At 53.0% G+C, this 21,963-nt stretch overlaps 7 protein-coding genes across 7 annotated transcripts in view; 6 read left to right on the top strand and 1 right to left on the bottom strand.

Annotated features, from left to right (window-relative positions):
• Positions 1-4,340, bottom strand: part of EAH_00029150 (hypothetical protein, conserved) — a gene marked incomplete at both ends in the record, with an annotated part of 5,145 nt that extends 805 nt beyond the window's left edge. Inside the window, 3 exons of the mRNA XM_013396248.1 lie at positions 81-3,381; positions 3,608-3,765; positions 4,333-4,340. Coding sequence (XP_013251702.1) covers positions 81-3,381; positions 3,608-3,765; positions 4,333-4,340 — 3,467 coding nt within the window. The remainder of the gene's footprint in view (positions 1-80; positions 3,382-3,607; positions 3,766-4,332) is intronic.
• Positions 4,341-4,456: 116 nt separating this feature from the next.
• EAH_00029140 (hypothetical protein, conserved) lies at positions 4,457-5,919 on the top strand (the record flags this gene model as incomplete). The annotated part of the gene is made up of 3 exons (XM_013396247.1): positions 4,457-4,528; positions 5,088-5,430; positions 5,591-5,919. The coding sequence occupies 3 exons, from the start codon at positions 4,457-4,459 to the stop codon at positions 5,917-5,919; spliced, it is 744 nt and encodes a 247-aa protein (XP_013251701.1).
• A 1,849-nt stretch (positions 5,920-7,768) lies between these two features.
• EAH_00029130 (vacuolar ATP synthase subunit b, putative) lies at positions 7,769-10,544 on the top strand (the record flags this gene model as incomplete). The annotated part of the gene is made up of 3 exons (XM_013396246.1): positions 7,769-8,047; positions 8,717-9,721; positions 10,230-10,544. The coding sequence occupies 3 exons, from the start codon at positions 7,769-7,771 to the stop codon at positions 10,542-10,544; spliced, it is 1,599 nt and encodes a 532-aa protein (XP_013251700.1).
• Positions 10,545-11,792: 1,248 nt separating this feature from the next.
• On the top strand, positions 11,793-12,773 carry EAH_00029120 (hypothetical protein, conserved; the record flags this gene model as incomplete). Its single annotated transcript, XM_013396245.1, has 2 exons — positions 11,793-12,545; positions 12,633-12,773. 2 exons carry the CDS (start codon positions 11,793-11,795, stop codon positions 12,771-12,773), a joined length of 894 nt encoding a protein of 297 aa, XP_013251699.1.
• Positions 12,774-13,122: 349 nt separating this feature from the next.
• Positions 13,123-13,632, top strand: EAH_00029110 (hypothetical protein; the record flags this gene model as incomplete). The annotated part of the gene is made up of 1 exon (XM_013396244.1): positions 13,123-13,632. One exon carries the CDS (start codon positions 13,123-13,125, stop codon positions 13,630-13,632), a length of 510 nt encoding a protein of 169 aa, XP_013251698.1.
• A 1,665-nt stretch (positions 13,633-15,297) lies between these two features.
• EAH_00029100 (hypothetical protein, conserved) lies at positions 15,298-18,371 on the top strand (the record flags this gene model as incomplete). The annotated part of the gene is made up of 6 exons (XM_013396243.1): positions 15,298-16,678; positions 16,884-17,164; positions 17,307-17,358; positions 17,469-17,535; positions 17,769-17,816; positions 17,966-18,371. 6 exons carry the CDS (start codon positions 15,298-15,300, stop codon positions 18,369-18,371), a joined length of 2,235 nt encoding a protein of 744 aa, XP_013251697.1.
• Positions 18,372-19,844: 1,473 nt separating this feature from the next.
• On the top strand, positions 19,845-21,857 carry EAH_00029090 (hypothetical protein, conserved; the record flags this gene model as incomplete). Its single annotated transcript, XM_013396242.1, has 3 exons — positions 19,845-20,330; positions 20,547-20,691; positions 21,057-21,857. Coding segments are annotated over 3 exons (1,432 nt in total), but the record flags the coding sequence as incomplete, so codon positions are not given.
• Positions 21,858-21,963: the final 106 nt, after the last annotated feature.

Raw genomic sequence — 21,963 nt, 5'->3', positions numbered from 1 at the left:
GCGGCAGCAGCCCCCGCCAGAAGTAAAAGTCTGAATCATAGCGGCACTTCAATATATAGCAGCAGCAGCAGCGCTCCCACTCAAGCACCTCCAGCTCACCCTGCTGCTGCTGCTGCTGCTGGCGCTGTGCGTACGGGCGCAGCAGCAGCAGCAGCAGCACGCCTGTCAGCTTGCTGCCAGGGACCTGCTGCAGCAAGCCGTTTGCTGCTGCAGCGTAGCAGCAACGCATTAGCAAATCATGAAGACAAGCGAGGAGACCAGTGGCAGAGAGGAAGTCAAATAAAGACAACAGGACCCACCGCTTGCTGCTGCTGCTGTTGCTGCTGCTGCTGCTGTTGCTGCTGCTGCTGTTGCTGCTGCTGTTGCCGTGGGGGGAGACATGAAAGTGCTGCTGCTGCGGCTGCTGCTGTAGGTCTTGCTGCAGCAACAAGCGGCATCCAAGGGTAGCACCCTCTCCTGGTGCTTCTTCAGCTGCCTTCCCAGCAGCAGCAGCAGCAGCAGCAGCAGCTGTTGCATGCGCCTGAGGTGTGTGCTGCAGCAGCAGCGGGAAATCCCTAATAGCAGCAAGCTGCAGCAAAATGCAATCAGCAGCAGTTAGAGACAGCCCAAGCGACGGCGGCAGCAGCTGCAGCATGTCGGCCTGCACCATTATTACATCGTCCAGCGTAAAGAACTGCTGCTGCTGCTGCTGCTGCTGTTGCTGCTGCTGCAGCTGTAGCAGCAGCTGCTGCAGGAACTGATCCGCAGCAATATCCTTCCAGTGACAGCGCAGCGCTGCAGCAAGCAGCAAAGCAGCAGTCGAGCAGAGAGCCAGCTCTCTGTTGCTGCAGCACTTGCAGCCGTCACCTCCGCTGCTGCTGCTGCTGCTGCTGCTGCAGGTACATTTGAACGGAAAGGAAGGATGCGCAGCGTAGGCGTCAAGCAGCTGCAAGGCAGCAAATCTGCTGCTGCAGCAAAACCCAAAGGCCTCTGCAGCACCCCACAGCCACTGCCACAGCGCGGGCCTCCCCATTTGCTGCTGCTGCTGTGCAGCGTCTGCTGCTGCTGCTGCTGCTGCTGCTGCTGCTTCTGGAAGCAGTTCACGAGCAGATGGCATGAAGGAAGCAGTAGCGGCGGTGAGGCAGCCGACCCAGGCAGCATATGCTTGCTGCTGCTGCTGCTGCTGCTGCTGCCGCTGCTGCTGCTGCTGCGGGGGCTGCTGCATCAGCGACAACTGCTGCTGCAGCAGCGGGAGCTGCTGCTGCTGCCAAGCAGCAGCAACACCTCGCCACCAGTGAAACTTAAGGTCAAGGAGGTCTGCATGCAGCACAGAGAAGGCCTCCTCTTCTGCTGCTGTAGTTGCTGCAGCAGCAGCAACGGCAGCAGCGAACGGGACATGGCAGAACTGCTGCTCCTTCCTGCTGCTGCTGCTGCTGCTGCTGCTTTCGTTGCTGCTGCACGTACACCGCACGCTGCAGCTGCCGAAAGCATCAGGGAGAGAAGCAGCAACCTCCACACTGCGGCTTTGTAGGGAGGCAATAGTTGCTGCTGCTGCTTCTGCTGTTGTTGCTGTTGTTGTTGCTGCTGCTGCTATGCGCAGCCGCACCCCTTGCAGCCTCTCCACCCAAAGTTGAGGCCCACCGAGTTGCTGCTGCTGCTGCTGCTGCTGCTGCTGCTCGTGTTGTGCTGCTTCGTATGGAATTAGAAAGGGCATCAGGCGAAGTGCTGCTGACGTGAGGTTTGCTGCTGCAGCAGCAGCAGCAGCAGCTGCTGCTGCTGCTGCTGCTGCTGCTGCTGCTCTCCCCACAGGGCTTTCTGCAGCTGATGCAGCACCACTCGAGCAGCAGAAATCATACATCACCGGAGGCTCTGCTGCAGTAGCAGCACCAGCCGAAGCAGCAGTAGCAGCAGAAGCAGCAGCAGAAGCAGCAGCAGGAAGATTGCTGCGCTTTATGATCAGTCGAGTCCTGCTGCTGCCTGCGGGCGTTGCTGCTGCTGCTGCTGCTGCTACTGCTGGTCCTGCTGTTGCTGCGTCTGCAGGCGAATGGGCTTGGGGTGTTGATGCTGCTGCTGCATCGTCTGCAGCAAAAGCAGCAAAGTAAGCAGCAGCAGCAGCACTCAGGGGGCTGCTGCTGTTTCGTACGCTGCTCCGGCTGCTGCTCCTGCTGTAGCGCGTGCTTGTTGCTGCTGCTGATGCTGCTGATGTTGCTGTTGCTGCAGCACTGCGCACCATATAAGGGGCGTCTAGAGCAGCAGCAGTTGCTGCTGCTGCTGCCGAATCAGATCTCGCTGGAGCCTCAGACAACAGCACGAGACTTTGGCTGCTGCTGCTGCTGCAGCGGGGGCTGCTGCTGCTGCCGTGCATGCGCTGGTAGGCAGAACTCGAGGGCCTGGTGCTGCTACTGCTGCTGCTGCGTGTGCTGCTGCTTCTAGGAACCCACTGCAACGGCTGCTGCTCCTGCACGGGCTGCTGCTGCTGTTGCACCGGCTGCTGCTGCAGCTGCTGCTGCTGCTGCTGCAGGAAGGGTTTGCTGACCTGCTGCAGACCCTCTCCTTCCCAATCAATCACCTCCAATGCATCTTGCTGCTGCTGCTGCTGCTGCTGATATGCCTGGAGTTCGTTTGAAGAATCTTGCTGCCGCTGCAGCATGCGCAGCTGCTGCTGCTGCTGCCGCTGCTGCAGCAGCTGCTGCCGCCTCAACAGCTTCTGCTGCCGCTCTGCCAGCTGTTCCTGAAGGAGGCAGTCGCCTCGTGCTGCTGTTGCTGCTGCTGCTGCTGCTGTTGCTGCTGCTGCTGCTGATATGCCTGGCGCTGCTGCAGCCCCGGCACTCTTCCGCCTGCGGCGCTCCATTGCAGCACAACCTTCATCTGCTGCTGCTGCTGTTGCTGCTGCTGCTGCTGCTGCCGCTGCTCCTACGGTAACAGGGCCGCAAGAGTGACGCGGGCGGAGCTGCTGCTGTTGCTGTTGCTGTTTCTGCTGCAGCTGCTGCTGCGGCAGCGCAGCAACAAGCCTTGCAGCAGCACATCGTTTCTCTGCTGCAGCAGCAAGAAGTTCAGCTGCATCTTTTGCTGCTGCTGCCAGCTGTTGTGTGAAGCTGCAACGCGAAGAGCGCGGGGCACGCGGAGCATTAGCACGATCTGCTGCTGCGGCTTCTGCTGCTGTTGTTGCAGTTGCTGCTGCTGCTGCTGCAGTAGCTGCAGACAGCAGCTTATCAACGCGGGGGCTGCGGTCAGGCCGCTGCAGCTGCCGCTGCTGCATTCGCGTCGCTGCTGCTGCTGCTGCTGCTGCTGCTTTTGTGCTACTGTGCTGATGCTGCTGTTTCTGCTGCCAGCTGCTGCGCTGCTCGTGCTGCTGCTCCAAATAGTGTTCAAGAGCAGCAGCAGCTGCTGCTGCTGCTCTGGCTGCTAACGACAGAGCAGAGCAGCACGCTGCTGCTGCTGCTGCTGCTGCTATCGGTGGTGCTGCAGCCGCTGCTGCTGCTGCAGCACAGCGGGGATTGTGTCTTCAGTACGGATGTAGGGAACGGCAATTTAGCACTCAACAGCAGCAACCCCCTCTTCTGCTGCTGCTGGTGCTGTTGCTGCTGCTGCTGCTGTTGCTGCTGCTGCTGCTGTCGAAGCAGCTGACGCTGCTCGGGGGAGTAAGACAGCAGCAGCGCCAGGAAGGGCAGCAGCAGCGCCTCAGTGCAGGAAGACATGGGGGTGGTATTCCTGGTTGTCCCCGCTGCAGTTGCTGCTGCTGCTGCTGCTGCTGCTGCTGTTGCTGCTGCTATTAAGCGTTTCCAGCTGAAATAGGAGAGCACAAAAACTTCAAAAAGAGATATTTCTTGCTGCTCGCTGCTTCGCTCGCGTCGAGGTCAAAGGCAAACTGCTGCAGCAAGCTGCTGCTGCTGCTGCTGCTGCCGCTGCTGCTGCTGCATGCAGCAGCAGCAGCAACAGCGCCTTGGGCAGCTCACCAAATTGAAATTTCCTCCTTTTTAAATGAAGCCGTCTTTTTCAATCGCTTCGATATGCTAAGCTTCGTGTGCAGCACTAGACAGCAGCAGCTGCAGCAGCAGCACTAGCAGCAGCAGCAACAGCAGCAGCAGCAAGAGCAACACGACGGCAGCAGCAGGAAACTCTTTGTCTGAATCTTCCTTCTTGTAATAAGGCATGGCCTGTGCATGCAGAAAGAAGCAGCAGCGGCTGCTGTAACAACAGCGCATCCTGCTGCGGTAGCTCTTGCTGCTGCTGCTGCTGCTGCTGCTGCAGTAGCAGCAGCTGTTGCTGCTGCTATTGCTGAACCCCCCGTTGCAGTCGAGTCGGCAGCAACTGCAGCACCACCGCTGCTGCGTTTGCAGCTACCTTGCTTACTCCGCCATCTCAAGCTGCAAGAGCAGCAGCAAGAGCAGCAGCAGGAACAGCAGCAGCAGGAACAAAAGCAGCAGCAACAGCAGCAGCAGCAACAACACAAGCAACAGCAGCAGCAGCAGCCACAATGACGACACGCTGTCTTGATGGACTCCCTCCGTCCTCCTTTGATGGTTGTTTGCTGCTGCAGGCGCTGAGTGTGAGTTTCGCTGCTGCTGCATCAATAATTCTGCTGCCGTTGCTGCTGCTGCTGCTGCTGCTACAGCAGCAAAACAGCGTCGTGCTGCATTTGTTTTCAGGAGGCGCTGCGACGGCTGAGTTCTGCTGCATTCGTGCGGAGGGAAACTGCTCATAAAATCTTCATCATTGCAAAACAGGTCGCTACCTGCTGCTGCTGCTGCTGCTGCTGCTGCAGCTAGTGCTGCTGCTGCTGCTGCTGTAGCTGTTGCTGTTGCTGCTGCTGTTGCTGCAGTACACTAGTGTTGCTGTTGCGTCTTTGGTTGGTCCTGCGTGCTGCTGTTGCTGATGCTGCTAATGCTGCTGCTGCTGAAGCGTGCAGCGTTTGTTTTGCCTGCTGAAGCGGATGCAGCAGCAGCAGCAGCAGCAGCAGCTGCTGCTGCTGCTGCTGTTCGGTGTTTCGTGCGTTCTCCCTTTTTCACGGTGCCATTTTTCGTGTTGCACGTCTTCTCCGCTTAGGGTTTAGGGTTTAGGGTTTAGGGTTTAGGGTTTAGGGTTTGGGGTTTGGGGTTTGTGCACAGGAGTTGCTGCGGCTTGTGCTGCAGCGCAGCAGCAGTCTTCCTTCGCTAGCGATAAGCTCTCAGCTTGAGGTGTACAGACACTGCAACACGGGCACTGCAGCAGCAGCAGAAGACTGGCAGGATAATACGTGGCTGTTTGTGCTGCGGGATCCTCTTATAGGAATTGTGCCGCCCAGCAGCAGCAGCAGCAGCAGCAGCAGCGGTGCAGCAGCAGCAAATCAGAGAAACAAAAGCAGTCTAGCACAGACAGAGTCGCTGCTCCTTGAACTCAGGAAGCAGCAGCTGCAGCACGAAGAAGGAAGGCATCAGTTGCTGCTGCAAGAAGCAGAAGAAAACCCCAGCGGTAACTCCCTGCTGCTGCTGCTGCTGCTGCTGCTGCTGCTGCAGTCATGCTTGCCAGTGCTGCCGCTGCTAGCCTTGCTGCTCCTGCTGGTGCTATTCTTGCTGCTGCTGCTGCTACACTTGCTGCTGCTGCTGCTCTTGCTGCTGTGCTGCTGCTTCAGAGTTATTAGGCATTGAGGCAGACTTCCTCTTGGACGTCCCCGGCAGCAGCAGCAGCAGCAGCAGCAGCAGGAGCAGCAAACTTCTTCGTACGCATCCTGCAGCAGCCGAGCTGGGAGTTGCTGCAGGTGAGCGGCACTACTTACAGCAGCAGCAGCAGCAGCAACAACAGCAGCAGCAAATATCTCTAGACGGTGTAGAGGTGTTCAGGCACAGAGGCTTCGTTAGGGCGTGGCTTCAAGACAAAGCAGTGCTAGCTGATGTTGTGCAGCAGCAGCAGCAGCACTGCAGCAGACTTGAGGAAAGAAAACGAAAGATAGGGGTAGACTAAGCAGCAGCAGCAGCAGCAGCAGCAGCAGCAGCAGCAGCAGCAGCAGCAGCAGGAGTAGCGGTAGCAACAGCAGCAACTGATGGCAAGCTGATGCTACCAACTAGGCAGCAGCAGCAGCAACAACAGGAATTATAACAGAAGCAGCAGCAACAGTAGCAGCAGCAGCAGCTGCTGCAAGCAGCCAGGTTTTCTGTTGCTGCTGCCGTAGCTGCTGCAGCAGCAGCAACAATCAGCGTTTGATTTTTGCTCTCTTCTACGTTCTGCTTTCCGCCGGCAGTCGGTGCTTCGTTATAGCCCTAAACCCTAAACCCTAAACCCTAAACCGTAAGCCCTCCGCAGGCGAGCAGGCTCGCTGTTATCCGCCAGCCGTTGTTTAGCGTCTCCTTCGACAGAAGAGTGCCGCTATAGCTAGCTAGCTAGCTAGATAGCTAGCTACAGCTAGATAGGTAGCTATCTAGATATATAACTAGATGAGTAGCTGGCTATATAGCTAGCCAGAAAGAGGACTAGCTAGCTAGATAGATATATTGTAAGCTAGGTAGACAACCAGCTATAGAGCTAGCTAGCTAGCTAGCTAGCTAGCTAGACAGCTAGACAGCTAGCTGATGTTTGGGGGAGAGGAGTCGCAGTTTAGGATTTATTTTTTGGTGTCTCATCGCCGAATCCGCTGGAGAAGAGAAGCCCCACTGCTGCTGCTGTTGCTGCTGCTGCTGCTGCTTCTGCTGCTGCTGCTATTGCTGCTGCTGCTGTTCGTGCTGATACTACCCAGAGTCAGCAGTCAAGCATGCAGCGTCAGCTTTCAGTGTTGCTGCATTTGCTGCTGGCTGCTGCCTGAGGGCCTTCTTGGCACTGCAGCAGCAGCAGCAGCAGCTGCTGCTGCAGCAGCTTTACAGACCGCTGCTGCATGCATGCATGCAAGCAGCTGTACTGCGTATCGACGGCGGCTTCTAATTTATTTTGTCTGTTTCCTTCTTTTGTTATTCTTTGTAGATTTAAAGTGAAGAGGGTTTCTTTGTAGCACAGCTAGCCAGCTAGCTATAGGGGTGGTTAGCTAGCTAGTCGTTGATCTCTAGCTAGCCAGGTCGAGGCTGGCTAGCTAGCTAGTGCAGCTAGGCGCACTTAAGCCTCCATATATATGTGATTTGCTGCTGCCTGCAGCAGCAGCAGCAGCAGCAGCAGCAGCTGGCGGGGACGTGGGGTGTGGGCATCCGCTGCGTCATAATTACTTTAGGGTTTAGGAGGGCTTAGGGTTTAGGGTTTAGGGTGTATTGATGTTGCTCTTTCTAGAGAGAGCCACAGCATAGATTTAACAGGCTTTAAGAAGTAGGTTTTAATATTGCTGCAGGAGGCGAAGAAAGAGCAGCAGCTGCAACTAAGGGGTTATGGTTGTTATATTTAATAAATAAATAAATAAATAAAATAAAAAAGACAGAGAAATTAACTGCATTAATTGCAAAGAAAGAAAATGTTCTCATGCGGCTGGGATCGGCTTCTTTAAGCTGCGTGGCTTCCATTGTTGGCCGCTGCTGCTGCTGCTGTTGCTGCTGCTGCTGCTGCTGTTGTTGTTGCTGCTGCTGTTGGTTGCAGGGCATGCTGTGTATAGTCAAAATGCATTTGAAGTCGGTTGAATAATTCTAAGCATCATTTAAATTAAATATTTTTATTTATTTGCAGTGAGAGTCCTCTAGGGGCTTCTCTCTCGCTGCTTGCCTGGGTGGCAGCAGCAGCTGCAGCGGCTGTTTCACGTTAGAGTTTGTGTGTGTGTGTGTGTGTGTGTATTTCTTTCTTTGTCTCTTCTATCTCTCTTTATTCAATAAGAAGTTTATTTTTTGTTTCTGCAGCAGCAGCGATGACTCCTGCAGGGTCTCAGAAGGGTGGGGTTGTTGTTGCTGCTGCTCCGCAGCAGCAACAGCAGCCGCTGCAGCAGCAGGCATCTCTCTCTAGAGCAGAAGCAGCAAAGCAGCATATTTTAGCTGTTACTCGCGACTACCGCGTAGCCCCTCGCCTTGACTACCGCACAGTTGCAGGCGCTGAGGGTCCTTTGGTTGTGTTTGATGATGTTAAGTTCCCAAAGTACTACGAGATCGTTACTCTTCATTTAGGAGATGGAAGCGTACGAGAGGGACAAGTAAGCTGCTGCTGCTCCTCCTCCTGCTGCTGCTGCTGCTGCTGCTGATGCTGCTGATGCTCATGGTGCTGGTGATGCTGATGGTGCTGGTGATGCTGGTGCAACAGCAGCAACTGCAGCAAACGCAGCAGCAGATGCTGCTGCGCATGCGGAAGTGGAGCCAATGAGCTGCATGCTTATTTCCATTTTGCTGCAAACTATCGACTTTCTGCTTCCTAGAGTTCTGCAGAGGCAGAGCAGCAGCAGCAGCAGCAGCAGCAGTTAGTTAGTTAAATGCATGCATGCGGCGTGCTGTGTATCCTCCATCTCCTTTAAAACGGCGCAGCAGCAGTTCATTCCTTTTTTTAGCAGCAGCAGCAGAAGCAGCAGCAGGAGGGTTAACACCTTCCTGTTGCTGTTGCTGGTGCTGCTGCTTCTGTTCTGCTTCGGCACTACGTACACGCTTAGACACATCCATGCATATTACTTCTAGATGCATAGACGTAAATACATCCATACGAATACACACACACATATATATATACATTTATGCACATATATGTAATATATATATATATATAGAGGGGGAGAGAGAGAGAGAGAGAGAGAGAGAGAGAGAGAGAGAGAGAGAGAGAGAGAGAGAGATATATATATATATATATATATATATAAGGTGTATGTGTGCATCAGGTACTGGAGATAAAGGGTCGGCGCGCAGTGGTGCAGGTTTTTGAAGGGACGTCTGGCATTGATAACCGGCACTGTCATGCAGAGTTTCGAGGCGATGTTCTGAAGATGGGGATATCAGAAGATATGCTAGGAAGAGCATTTAACGGGAGCGGGAAGCCTATAGATAGAGGGCCTCGAGTATTAGCAGAAGATTATTTAGATATCAACGGCTTTCCTATTAACCCTCAATGCCGGGTGTATCCTAGAGAGATGATTCAGACAGGGATAAGCACCATTGATGTTATGAACTCAGTTGTTAGAGGTCAAAAAATACCTCTCTTCTCTGCTGCAGGTCTTCCGCATAATGAGATAGGTGCACAGATATGCAGACAAGCTAGTCTTGTTGCAGGAAAAGATGTCTTAGATCACTCAGATGAGAATTTCGCTGTTGTATTTGGTGCTATGGGTGTTAATATGGAAACAGCCCGTTTCTTTAGACAAGATTTTGAAGAGAACGGTAGTATGGAGAGGGTTGCATTATTTCTTAACTTAGCTAACGATCCTACTATTGAGCGTATTATAACTCCTCGTCTTGCTCTGACTACAGCTGAGTACTTAGCCTTTGAAAAAGAAATGCATGTATTTGTTATACTTACGGATATGTCTGCATATGCAGATGCGCTCAGAGAAGTCTCTGCAGCAAGAGAAGAAGTCCCAGGAAGAAGAGGATATCCTGGTTATATGTATACAGATTTATCAACTATATATGAGCGTGCAGGCAGAGTAGAAGGCCGGAACGGCTCAATAACTCAATTTCCTATTCTAACAATGCCGAATGATGATATTACACACCCTATACCAGATCTAACAGGTTATATTACAGAAGGACAGATCTTTGTTGATAGAGCTCTTCATAATAGACAAATATACCCCCCTATTAATGTCTTACCATCCCTCAGCAGACTTATGAAAAGCGGCATAGGAAAAGGAATGACGAGAGAAGACCATCCAGCTGTCTCTGATCAGGTACAACAATTTCTTCTTCTTTTCACCTTTTATTATATTTTTCTTGTTCGTTCTTATTGTCTTTTATTACTCTTTATTCTCTTTATTCTACAGTTTTTATCTCCTTTCTAGCTGTACTTTTTGTTTTCGTTGTTTTGAGTTATTTATCATTTCTAATTGTTATTTGTTGTAGTCATTCTTCGTTTAGAGTGTTTGTTTCTACTATTTCCTTGTTTCTCCCTCTTCTTCTCCTTATTCCTATTCTTTGTATGTTATCATTGATATTTTGTATAAAGCCCCAAATACCTCTGGTAGAGCAAACTCTTTGCTGTGTGCTGTTAGTCGTTAGTTAGCTTCTTTCATATGATGGCTGTAGGCTTAGAAACAGATACTTGAGTATATTTCTCTATTGTGTTTGCTGATGGAGAGACAGCGGGGTTTATTTGCCTTATTGCTGCTTTATTGTTGCTTCCGCTGCTGTTGCTGCTACTGCTGCTGGTGCTGCTGCGATTGTTTTTTCGTGCTGCAGCTGTACGCAAACTACGCCATAGGACAGGACACACGGGCGATGAAGGCAGTGGTTGGTGAGGAGGCTTTGTCTGCAGACGACATGCTGTACATGGAGTTTACAGATAAATTTGAACGGCGCTTCCTGCAGCAGGGGGCCTATGAAGGCCGCGATATATACCAAAGTCTTGACATAGCGTGGGAGCTGTTGCGTACTTTCCCTGAAGATATGCTGAAAAAAATTAAAGAAGATCTCCTTAGAAAATACTATCCCAGGACAAAATACATGGAAACCCAAGCCAGCGAAAAGAAACAGCCCCCACAGCCACAGGCCTAATTAACGGTAATATAAACAAAGAAGTACACACAACAAACCATGCAGAACTCACCTTTGCTGGCAACAGGAAACCCTAAGAAAACCCTTCGCAAGAAGACAGACAACTTAGGAGCCATCTTTCTTTTATTCTGTGGAGTCCTTCCGCCTGGAAGACGGGTGTCGGACGCGCGCATGCGTGTATGCATGCATGTATGCATGCATGCATCGTCATGCTGATTGTGGAGAGTATGATGGTATTGGATAGTCATTAGGAGTGCCTTTACTTGCAGACCTGAGTGCGAGACAGCGACACGCTGTCGAACTCTTTCTGCATGCACTTGTTGTTGTATCCTGTCGAGCCCTTTGTTGTATATCCACTTTGAATTGTGATATTTGAGGGCAGAAAGATGGTATGAGAGGCTGCTGAGCTCTCCGAGGTGTTTCAGCTGTTTATGCAGCAGCTGAGGGATTGCCTGCGCTGTACGACTAATGATTTGTATTGGGGGAAGGTGCTGTATGTGTTTGTGCTTGTGCTTGCACTTACACGCTCCGTATCCTCCTTTTGGGTTTACGAGTGGCCTGAGGTGAAATATACGCAAAGAAAAGGATTTCCTCATCTGTCTCAACCTCAAGAGAGCTGCTTTAATAGATGTGAAGTCGGCTTCGCTATTTATTCTTTCAAGTCCTCCGGCGGTTCCTGCTGGAACCGGCATCGCATTGATGCCTTTTGGCGTTTCTTTCCAAATTGAATGAACGCAGGCATCGCCAGTAGGCTCTAAGAACCTTACAATTTTATTGAAACAGAATTTTATTGAAAAATATTCATTGAAATCATGAAATATGAGGCCGAAGTCCTCAAATCGCTTAGTTTTGCAAGTCAGGGAGAAAGACGAAGAATCCGAAAGTAGATCATCTCTTTGCCATTTTAAATATAAATTAAATGCATCAGCGTGACTTAGTAAATAGCTGAGTGGAGCCAGTATTGAAATATAAAAAACGTTTCTTCATATAAACCGAAACCAACACCAGCATACATTCAGGAGCACGTACACCGCAGACATGAACGCAAAATTCAGCTTTCCGTTGTTCATCATCTTTTCTGTAGGCAAGTTTTTGAAAGTGAAGAGGCTTTTGTTGTTTCTTTTTGTATTCTGTGGTGATCGCAATTAGTTTTTGTTCTTGATTATTTACTCCTGATCCCACTTCCCCAATTCTCTTTTTTTTATTTCCGTTTTAAGCTTCAGTTTCCGCTTTTTTTCCTTTACCGAGATGGCTGAACGAAACCCACGGCGGCGGCGGCGACGCCGGCTATCCCCTTCTACATTTCTTCTGCAGGTTCCTGCGGAGTCTCAACATCATGAAAGAAGGGGAATGCCGAGGGCCCCTCGAAACAGAGACCGTCTGTTGTGGCTATCAGAAGAAACCAGTGACAGTGAATGCGTGCTGCTTGAAGGGGAAGCTGCTGAAGAGGCTGCGAAAGCAGCAGGGGCACCTGCAGCAGCTGTAGCAGCAGCAGCAGCCCCGGTTGCTCAGGAAACGGCGACGGAGAAGACGTACTTAAAATCTCCAGACAAAGACGAGGGAACACCAGCAGCAAACGCATGCACGGAAGCCTTTCCTGGGGCGCAGAACACCGTTCTGTGGGCCCTTAACCAGCAAGTGCTGTGCGTGCAAGGGTACGCGCGTCAAATAGAAATGAAGAGGACATCAGCAGCGCCTCCTCTTAGAGTAATTCCGAGTCTAATAATCGCACCGTGCCCGCTGCTGTTGCGAGACGGCTGCTGCACACTGCCAAACTGTCAGTTCAATCACGTGGGCTCTCGCGAGCAGCCCCCGCCGCCTCCCCCTCCTACTGAAGAAGAAGAAAACGCAAGCAATTGGCACCCCAAAATAGACGTCCTCTCGCCCCGTAGAGGAGATGCACCGCCGCTTGATGCTGAGGGTGTTCTGCTTCGTACGCGTGCTCTGCTGCAAGACAGACCGCTGACTCTCTTTAACGTGCCGACTCTCCAGATCTTTGAGGTGAGTTGGCTTGAATAAAATATTTGAATGCAAATACAGCGGGATAACGATGCAATGGGATGTGAATTGCTGCTTTTCTAATTGCAGGATGCATACTGCAGCGGCCGTCTCATTCGTATTCTCGGCTACGCGACAGTCAATTGCTTTGAGGCTGCGATTGAAAAGATAAGAGAGACCCTAGAGCGAGAAGAGAAAGAGGCTGCTGCAGCAATGGGTGAGTCAATATGAACGGAGTTAAGAGAAAGGCAGTTCATTACATAGTAAGCAGAAGCAGCAGCAGACGCAGCAGCAGATGCAGAAGCGAAAACCGGAACAAACAGCGACTGTATGCAGTGCACATACGCAAAGAGGATAGCCACGATGGCCTGCGCTGTACCCAGGCTGCTGCTGCAAAGTCGAGAGAAGGAGACGAAGTTCTGCTCTTACTTTGTTTATCTACAGCTGAAGCGTTGGCTTGTGAGACTGCGAGACAGAGCGGTGCGTCTAATGCAGCCCTGCGTGCGTGCATGCCTGCATGCATGCATGCATGCATGCACTGACACACGAGAGGCTTTCTAATCGCTGAACAATCGCATACATGCGTGTGTTGCAGCTGCTGGATATTCACAAGTGCCCGTTCAAGAGGAGAAGCTGCGTGGAGGCGATTGCGGCGCTGCACACGGCTTTGCATGAGCTGGAGCGTCGGGTGTTCTTATTCGGGCCGAACTACGGCAAGATAACCCCCAAAAGGCTCTTCAGCTTCGCCACTGAAGAACCTCCAATGCCCCTCCCCCCTTCTCTACCCGAAACGAGACACTCGCTACCGCTGCAACCAGCAGCCAATCCCACAGACCGCCGCCTCGAGCCGCTGCCTGCGGTGCTGCGGCATCACGCCCTGCTGCTGAAAGAAGCAGCAAAAGAAACGCTTCAAGGGCACAGAGAGAGCGAAGACTCCGACAGCTTCTGCTGCGGCAGCATCATTGACGAAGAAGAGATACACGATACCAAACGCATCACTATACGCGTAGAGAGCGGCAAACAGCAACAGCAGCAGCAGCAGCAGCAGCAGCAGCAGAAGGTTTATGTCCTTGAGGACCTTCAGCTCTAAAGATGCATCGCAACAACTCCTAATCAGCATTAAACCCGAAGCCACCTATCGCACAGCTTCTCTCCCTTCTTCTGTCCGCTTCAATTCATTTAATCTTATAAAATTTTAAGTGCATTTATCGGGGCATTTATGTTTTATATATTTATTCCTATTTATTTATATTTATTTCTTGTATATTTTAAAGAATACTCATTTATTTGTTTAGGCTAAACCTTCGCCGTGTGCCTCCACAACAAAACGCAAAAACACCTTTTCTGAATGCAAGACTTTAATTGGCAGTCTCTGGTGGTAAACTCAACGCGAAAATCTCCGAATTAAAAAATAAAAGCAAAAGGACACCAGCCCCTCTCAAGCTGCGTCATTCGCATGCGGGTGCAAACGAGGTCTCTAGAAGCAGAGGCTGCGGCTGGTGCCGCTGTTGCTGCTGCTGCTGTAGGTGCTGTGGTTACTGCAGATGCTGCGGTTGCTGCTGCCACCAGTGCAGCAGCAGCAGCAGCACGAGCAGTTCGGTCTGCGTTTGTTTAGGCTCCAGCAGCAAGAGGAGTCGGCCGGCATCACCTGGCTTCATATTGCATCACTGCAGCAGCAGCAGACAGCAACAGCAGCAAAATAAACAAGTATGAATAATCCATGCAGAAGGCCCACATTAATGTATGCATGCATGCATAGACAGGCCCTACTTAATGGAGAAGCAAGGTTAAGTTTTCTTTATTTTTACAATGGTGCATTATAAACACTTCAGGGTTTTCCTCTTCTTCTTACTCTTTCGCGATCTCTTCTTGTACAAAATGCGGCTGCCGCAGCTACGGCAGCGAACTGCAGCCGTTGGCTGCAGCGTGACGTCGCATCCGCATTCTGCAGGGACAGACAAAGCAGAGAAAACAATAACAAAAGACATATAAGGATTTAATTCAAACGAGATGCAGCAGCAACAGCAAGATGACGATAGATAAACGCTCTATAGGGTCTTCTTAGGACTCTGCTCACCGCCGCAGATGTACGTCACTGGCTCCAGCTGAGTGTTGTTGTCCTCAATCTCCATTTTCGCTGCTGCTGCTGCTGCTGTTGTAGTCCCTGCTGCTGCTGTTGCTCCTGCTGTTGTTGGTGTCCCTGCTGCAGCTGATCCTCTTGCTGCTGCTGTTGCAGTTGCTACTGTTGCTGCAGATGTTGAGAGTCCTCCTGCTGTCTATGCCGATGACCGTCGCGTCGTGCAGCTGGGAGAACTCCTGCTGCTGTTGTTGCTACTGTTGTTGAAGCTTTTCTTTCTGCTGCTGTTTTTGCTTGCTTTCGTTAAATTGTGCTGTGCATATCCACAAGACTGGCGTCAGTTGTTGCTGCTGCTCTCCTTCGTTCTTCTGCTGCTGTCCTTCGTGGTGGGGCTGCAGGGGCCCCGCCGTTGAGCCAGCCAGTGCATGCAGCAGCAGCAGGATATTTCACCAGTGTTTTTAGTCTTAAATCAATTTATATTTAATTCATTAGATAGTTTTTAAGTCATTTTCTTACTGGAGCTTCAGGAGAAGGGCGCGACTGCTTAACTCGTTCGGTTGCTCACGGCGAAGCCAACCGGCGAGGCTCTAACGGCTTCTCCTTCTATAGTTACTTTTTAGGTTTTGTTCTCTTCTGGGGGCTCCTTTAACTCTTTTAATATATTTAAAACGCAAAGATATGCACAAAACGGCGGAGGCAGCAGCAGCAGCAGCAGCAACGGCAGCGGTAGCTGTGCGGAGGCTTTCCCTGCGGCAGCTACACACTCGTAGACCTGTAGCTGCGCCTGCTTCCGTTGCTGCTCTCAAGATAAGAACTGAAGCAGCTGCTGCTGCTCTCTCTGGGCGTGCTGCTGCTGCTCCTGTTGCTGCTGGCGCTCCTGCTCTGCGCGGGCTCAGACCAGCAACTCGTTACATCACCTCTTGCGCTGCTGCTTCCAGCCCCCCATCAGCAGAGCCCGAAGCAGCACCAGCAACAGCAACAACAGCAGCAACAGCAGTAGCAGCAGCCGCACGAAAGGCGGCGCTTGAAGGCCCCCTTGGAGCGCTGGCAGCAGCAAGCGATATAACGGAGGAAAGCGCTGCCAGCGCACTGGCCGTCGTGAGAAACCTGATAGTCAAACAGCAGCAGCAGCAGCAGCAGCAGCAGCAGCAGCAGAGCACATGCACCCCACAGCCCTTGGAGCGCCAGGTTGAACAAGAAGCTGGAGAACTCCTCCGAAAGCTTTCGTACCCGCTAGCAGCAGCAGCAGCAGCTCCAGCTGCAGCTACAGCAACAGCAGCAGCAGATCCAGAAGCATCAGCGGCAGCAGCAAACCCAGCAAGTGCAGCAGCAGCAGCAGCAGAACCGGAAGGAGCTGCGATACCAACCGAAAAGGCAGCACCAGCACAGTTAGTGACTGCAGCAAGTTGGCAGTATGAAGAGTGTGCAGCAGTAGATTTGCTGCTGCGACTTGCTTGCTGCGGCTCACATGAGGCAGCAGCAAAAGCAGCAGCAGCAACCACAGCAGCAACACAGAAACACGACGGTAGTACGGCCTTACTGAAGGATGGAGAAGGCGTCGCTGCAGTGCTGCTGCTGCTGCAGCAACTGCTGCATTCGCGTTGGCTGCCACATCGGCAGCTGCTGCTACTGCTGCAGCAGCAGCTGCCGCTGCTGCTCGTGCGTATAGAGCAGCAACCACTGAGGTGTACCTGCAGCTTCCTGCTGCTGCAGCTTCTCGCGGAGGCGCGTGTAGGGCTGCTGCAGCCTTTGCAATTCGATGCTTTGATCGCGGAGCTGCTGCGGCAACTGCAGCCCTTCACGAGAAGCAGCAGCATCAGCAGCAGCTGCTGCAGCAGTTTAAGCTACTGCTGGAGAGGAGAGGCAGCAGAGCTGCCGGCTCGTCCCTCTGTAGCAGCTGTGCTGCATTTGTTGCTATGCGACCGACAGCAGCAGCAGCAGCAGCGGCAGCAAACTGAGCAGCAGGTGCCGGAGTGGCAGCAGCGCGCGAATTTACTGCTGCAGCAGCTGCTGCAGCAACAAACAAAGGGATGTACAAGCAGCAGCAGCAGCAGCGCAGGTGCGCCAGAACCCTGAACCTTGAACCCTAAACCCCAGCACACGACAAGCAAACCCCAAACCCTAAACCCTAGACCGTAGACCCTATCTGGGCCGTAAACCCTATACCCTAAACCTTTAGATTTGCAGCTTTACGTGGTGGCGGGGAGTAAAAGCTGGGGTTTAGGGTTTAGGGTTTAGGGTTTGGGGTTTGTGGTTTGCTGCAGACATCGAATGTCTTCAGCTGACTTCCGCGGTGCTGCAGCTCTCAGGGGGACCTTCCTGGGTGCTGCCAGCAACAGCAGCAGCAGCAGCAGAAGCAGCAGAAGCAGCAACAGAAAATGCAGCAGCAGCAGCAGCCACACGCGCAGCAGCAGCAACAGCAGAAGAGCCTCTGCAGCTATTCATGAGAGGCTTAGAAAACAAGCAGCAGCAGCAGGCTGCAGCAACAGCAACAGCAGCGAGTCTCGCGCAGCAGCAGCAGCAGGCGCAACACCTGGATGCCGTCGTCCGCCAAACCCTAAACCCTAAAACCCTAAACCCTAAACCCTGTATCCTAAAAGCTCAAACCCTAGACCCTACACCCTAAAACCCTAAACCCTACAGGGCTAACCCTCATTTTAGGGTTTAGTGTTTTGTGTCTTCTTTAGGTGGCTGCGCTCAACCTCAAGGACGCCAGCGGATTCTCAAGCCAAACCCTAAGTAAACCCTAAACCCTAAACCCTACACCCTGAGCCGTATAGCCGGGCTATGGGTACTGCTAGGATGTGCCTTAGGGTTTAGGGTTTAGGGTTTAGGGTTTGCGGTTTCAGGGTTTGGACTGACGGCCCCTTTGGCCCTCAAAGGCTGCGGCATGTGCGTGGAGGTCGCGACAAAGCGGTAAACCCTAAGCCCTAAACCCTAGCCCTACACCCGAGACCGTAAACCCTACCCCTAAGCCGCAAACCCTAACCTCTAGCCGTAAACCTTAGCCCTAAACGCAAAACCCTAAACACTAAACCCTAAATCAGAATAACAGCGAAGCTTTTGCCAGGGAAGGGCTCCCATGACGGCTAAGGGTTTAAGGGTGGGGGTTTAGGGTTTAGGGTTTAGGGTTTGCTGCGTTCTATCAGCGATGTATTTATAAACTGCCCTACGCGCCTAAGAGCGAAGATGGCCCTGTAGGTGTAAACCCCAAACCCTAAACCCTCGCTCAAACCCTAAACCCTAGCTCAAACCCTAAACCCTCATATATGTCCTTCGGACCTTCTTCCCGCTATTGTTTACATTCTGTGCTGCTGCTGCTGTTGCTGCTGTTGCTGCCGCTCAGGCGCTTGTGTTTGCTACAGCTGCAACAGCAGCAACCGCTGTTGCTGCTGCCGCACCACCTTGCTGATTCTCAGAGCAGCAACAGCAGCAGCAGCAACGGCACACTAAGGGAAGAGCTGCGGCAGCAGGCAGCAGCAGCAGCAATTGCTGCAGTGGGGCCTGACTTGAGCTTTCTGCTGCGGCGGGCCTCGTGGCTACCGCTGCTGCAGCAGCAGCACCCGCGGCTGTATGCAGCAGCGCTGAAGCAGCAACAACGAAATCAACAGCAGCAGCAGCACGAACAGCTCCTGCAGCAGCAGCAGCACCTCCAGCAGCAAATTCTCCAGCGGCAGCAACTGCAACAGCAGCAGCAACTGCAGCGGGAACGACTTCAGCAACTGCAGCGGCAACTGCAGCGCAGGGAATAGAAGCTGCAGCAGTAGCAGCAGCAGCAGCTGCTGCTGCAGCACTCAGTCTAGGTAGGAGGGCTGCTGCTGCCGCTGCTGCTTCACTGCTTTTCTTGCTGCCTTCCACCGCCGCGTATTTTGCTGTTGCTGCTCCGTTGGTCTCCTCTGCTGGCGCAGCTGCAGCTGCAGCAACAATACCCCAACAGCACAGGCAAGCCATGCAGCAGCAGCAGCAGCAGCACAAGAAACGGAGCCGCCAGCCAACAACATCGCAGCAGCAGCATGTGCTGCATCAGCAACGGCAAAAGCAGCAGCAGCAGCAGAAGGGCCCACCTGGACGAGCTGCTTCTCTTCGTGCTGTTGCTGCTGCTGCTTCCGCTGGAGCAGCAGCAGCAAACGGCGTCGCGCTTCTCGGCGGTTATCAGATAGAGGCCTGGCAGCAGCAACAACAACAGCAGCAGCAGCAGCATCTGAAGCAGCAACAGCAGCAGTAGCAGCGACAGGTGCACGCACCAACTGCAGCAGCAACAACAGCAGCATCTGAAGCACCGGCAGCTGCAGCAACAGCAGCAGCAGGTTTCTGTACCTATAGGAGTGGCATCTGACGTATATTTTGTGTTTGCTGCAGCGGAGGCAGCAGCAGTTGCTGCTGCTGTTTATTTTGCTGCCCCCTGGGCCTCCCCCTCTCGCTACCGCCTCGGAGACATCAGCAGCAACTAAACCAAATGTCTGCAGCTGCCGAACCCATTCAGAGTTATCCAATAAATCTGCTGCTGCTGGTGCTGCTGCTGCTGCTGCTGCTGCTGCGGCTGCTGCTGTTGCTGGTCTTACAGTGAAGGGGAGAGGCCCCAGGAAGCAGCTTGCTGCTGCTGGTACTGCTACTGCTGCTGCTAAAGTTGGATTGGTCTCCGAACACAGCAGCAGCAGCAACAGCGGCAGCAACAGCAACCCCACAGAGTGCTGCTCCTGTGCGTGCTGCTGTCTTCTCATTGCTGCTGCTGCTGCTGCTGCTGCTGCTGCACGTGGCAGCAAGTGCGCCCCGGCGCCTTCATGGATTTGCTGCAGCCAACTATTAGGTCAGAATAAAACATATCAGGGGAAATGGATCAGCAGCAGCTGCTGCTGCGCAGCCAGCAGCAGCAGCAGCTGCTGCTGTTGCTTGTGCTGCCGTAACAGCTACAGTTGCAGCACAACCAACAGCAGCAGCGATTGCTGCTGCAGCTTCTGTCTCTATCAATTAGACTTTGTTTTATTTTCTTTTATTTCAACTAATAACTGCGACTTTGCATGCAAACAGACAGACCCAGTCCCGTAGGGGGGCCCCTGGGGGCCCCGCGTCTCAATGGAAGGCAGCAGCAGCAGCAGCAGCAGCAGTAGCAGCAGCAGCAGCAGCAGCAGAGGGTTCGGTGTTCGGTGTGCATAGATGCATTTTTAAAGAATTAATAAAGAAGAAAACAAACAAAATTTCAAAACAGCAACTAATGAGTGGCGGTAATGGGGCCGCCGTGCTGCAGCAGCAGCAGCAGCAGCAGCGGCAACGGTAGCAGTAGCAGCAACAGCAGCAACAACAACAGCAGCGTCAGCAACAGCAACAACAACAACACTCTGAAGGGCACGCACACGAACAGCAGCATCGGGAGCAACGGCAGCAACAGCAGCGACGGCAACAGCAGCAGCAGCAGCAGCAGCAGCAATGAAGAAGGCTACGTCATAGTACGCCCTCTCAACTCCCACAGCCGGATATATCCCCTGCCTGGAAGTCCCCTCTCCAGCGGCAGCAGCACCATCAACACCAGCAGCAGCAGCAGCAGCAGCAGCAGCAGCAGCAGCAGAGTGTTGTGGCTAGCAGCAGCAGTAGTTTGCTTCGGCAGCCTCAATGAAGTTAGCGGCAGAATTCGCTCGGTCCCTTTGGGCCGTTTTAATGTCTTCGTTTCACTCGCTAACTCTGCACTGCACTCCCTCGTATATGGCCTCATGCTCGTAAACCCTAAACCCTAAACCCTAAACCCTAAACCCTAAACCTTAAGCCATAAGCCATAAACCCTAAGCCCTTTGCCGTCTGTTAGGGGTTGCGGCATGAAGGATATGCTTGCTGCATTTTTTACCAGTACGTAGGTCTTCCTCAGGTATTAGGGTTTAGAGTTAGGGTTTAGGGTTTAGGGTTTAGGGTTTAGGGTTTAGGGTTTATGTGTTTAGGGTGTGGCGTATTATTGCGGTTTGCTGCGCCACCGCGAGTTGAAGTTTTTCTGCAGCAGGAAAGTGCTGCTGCTGCTGCTGCTTGGCGGCTCCCTTGAGGCCTTAGCTATGACAGCAGGCTTTGCTGCGCAGCCGTATATACCAGGTCTGCTGCTGCTGCTGCTGCTGCTGTTGCTGCTGCTGTTGCTGCTGCTGTTGCTGCCTTTGCTGCTCCCGTTTCGTTTCTGCTGCTCCTCGTTCAGCTCCTGCTGCTCCTGTTGCTGCTTCTGTTGCCGTATACTGCCTCTGCTATATCTTTTATGCTGCAACTGCTAGTGCTGCTGCTGTTGCTGCTGCTGCTGCATTTGCTGCTTGCATTGGCTTTCTGTTGCTGCTGTTCCTGCTTCTGCTGCGTCTGCTTCTTTTGCTGCTGCTGCGGAGTGTTTGTCCGTATGTACGAATCCCGGGGTGCTTAGGGTTTAGGGTTTAGGGTTTAGGGTTTAGGGTTTAGGGTTTAGGGTTTGTGTGCAGGGCCTATCTATGCGCTGCTGACGCAAGCCACTGTTCCTTTCTCTTGTCTCTTCTCTGTCTTGCTGCTACGCCGGCGTTATTCGCTGCTGCATGCAGCAGCGCTGGCTCTTAACTTCTTAGGGTTTGCTGTTGCTTGGAAGACGCTACATGCTGCTGCTGCTGCTGCTGCTGCTGCTGCTGTGGGTGCTGCTGCTGGTGCTGCGGGCTTGGGTGGGTGGCAAGGCGTTCTTGATGCAGCAGCAGATTCTGCTGCTGCTGCTGCCGCTGCAGCGAAGCAGCAGCTGCAAGCAGCAGCACCGCTTCCAGTGGACATCCCCACAATATTAATGCCTCTTACAATAAGCAGCGGCGGCGGCAGCAGCAGCAACAGCAGCAGCAGCAACAGCAGCAGCAGCAGCAGCACATGGATGGCTGCCCTTGTTGCTCTCTCTACAGCCCCCGCGGCTCTGTCTTTTGTAGTAAAGGAGTTGGTGCTGCGCTCTTACAGAGAGCAGGAGCAGCAGCAACAGCAACAGCAGAGTGATGCAGAAGAGCACAGCGGGCGGCTGTTGCCGCTGCTGCAGCAGCAACCAGAAGAGGAGCAGCAGCAGGAGCAGCAGCAGCAGCAGGAGCAGCAGCAGGAGCAGGAGCAGGAGCAGCAGCCAGAGCAGCAGCCACTGCAGCAGCAATGCAGCAGCGGTACAACTGCTGCCCCCCAGCAGCAGCAGCAGCAGCAGCGGCAGAGGCGCAGCAGCAACAGCGGAGGAGGAGCAGCAGCAGCGTTTGCAAGGGACCGTGTGCATTTGCTGAGTGTTAGCTTCGGTTCGACAATTTGCTGCTGCTTCTGGTGCTGCCTCCTCATTCCTCTGAATGCTGTTCTACACAAAGTCAGCCTGCTGCTGCTGCTGCTGCTGCTGCTGCTGCTGCT

Source organism: Eimeria acervulina, genomic scaffold (assembly GCF_000499425.1).
Source record: "Eimeria acervulina Houghton genomic scaffold, Eah_scaff260, whole genome shotgun sequence".
NCBI classification, from domain to species: domain Eukaryota; phylum Apicomplexa; class Conoidasida; order Eucoccidiorida; family Eimeriidae; genus Eimeria; species Eimeria acervulina.
This window is presented reverse-complemented; position numbering and strand designations above follow the sequence as displayed.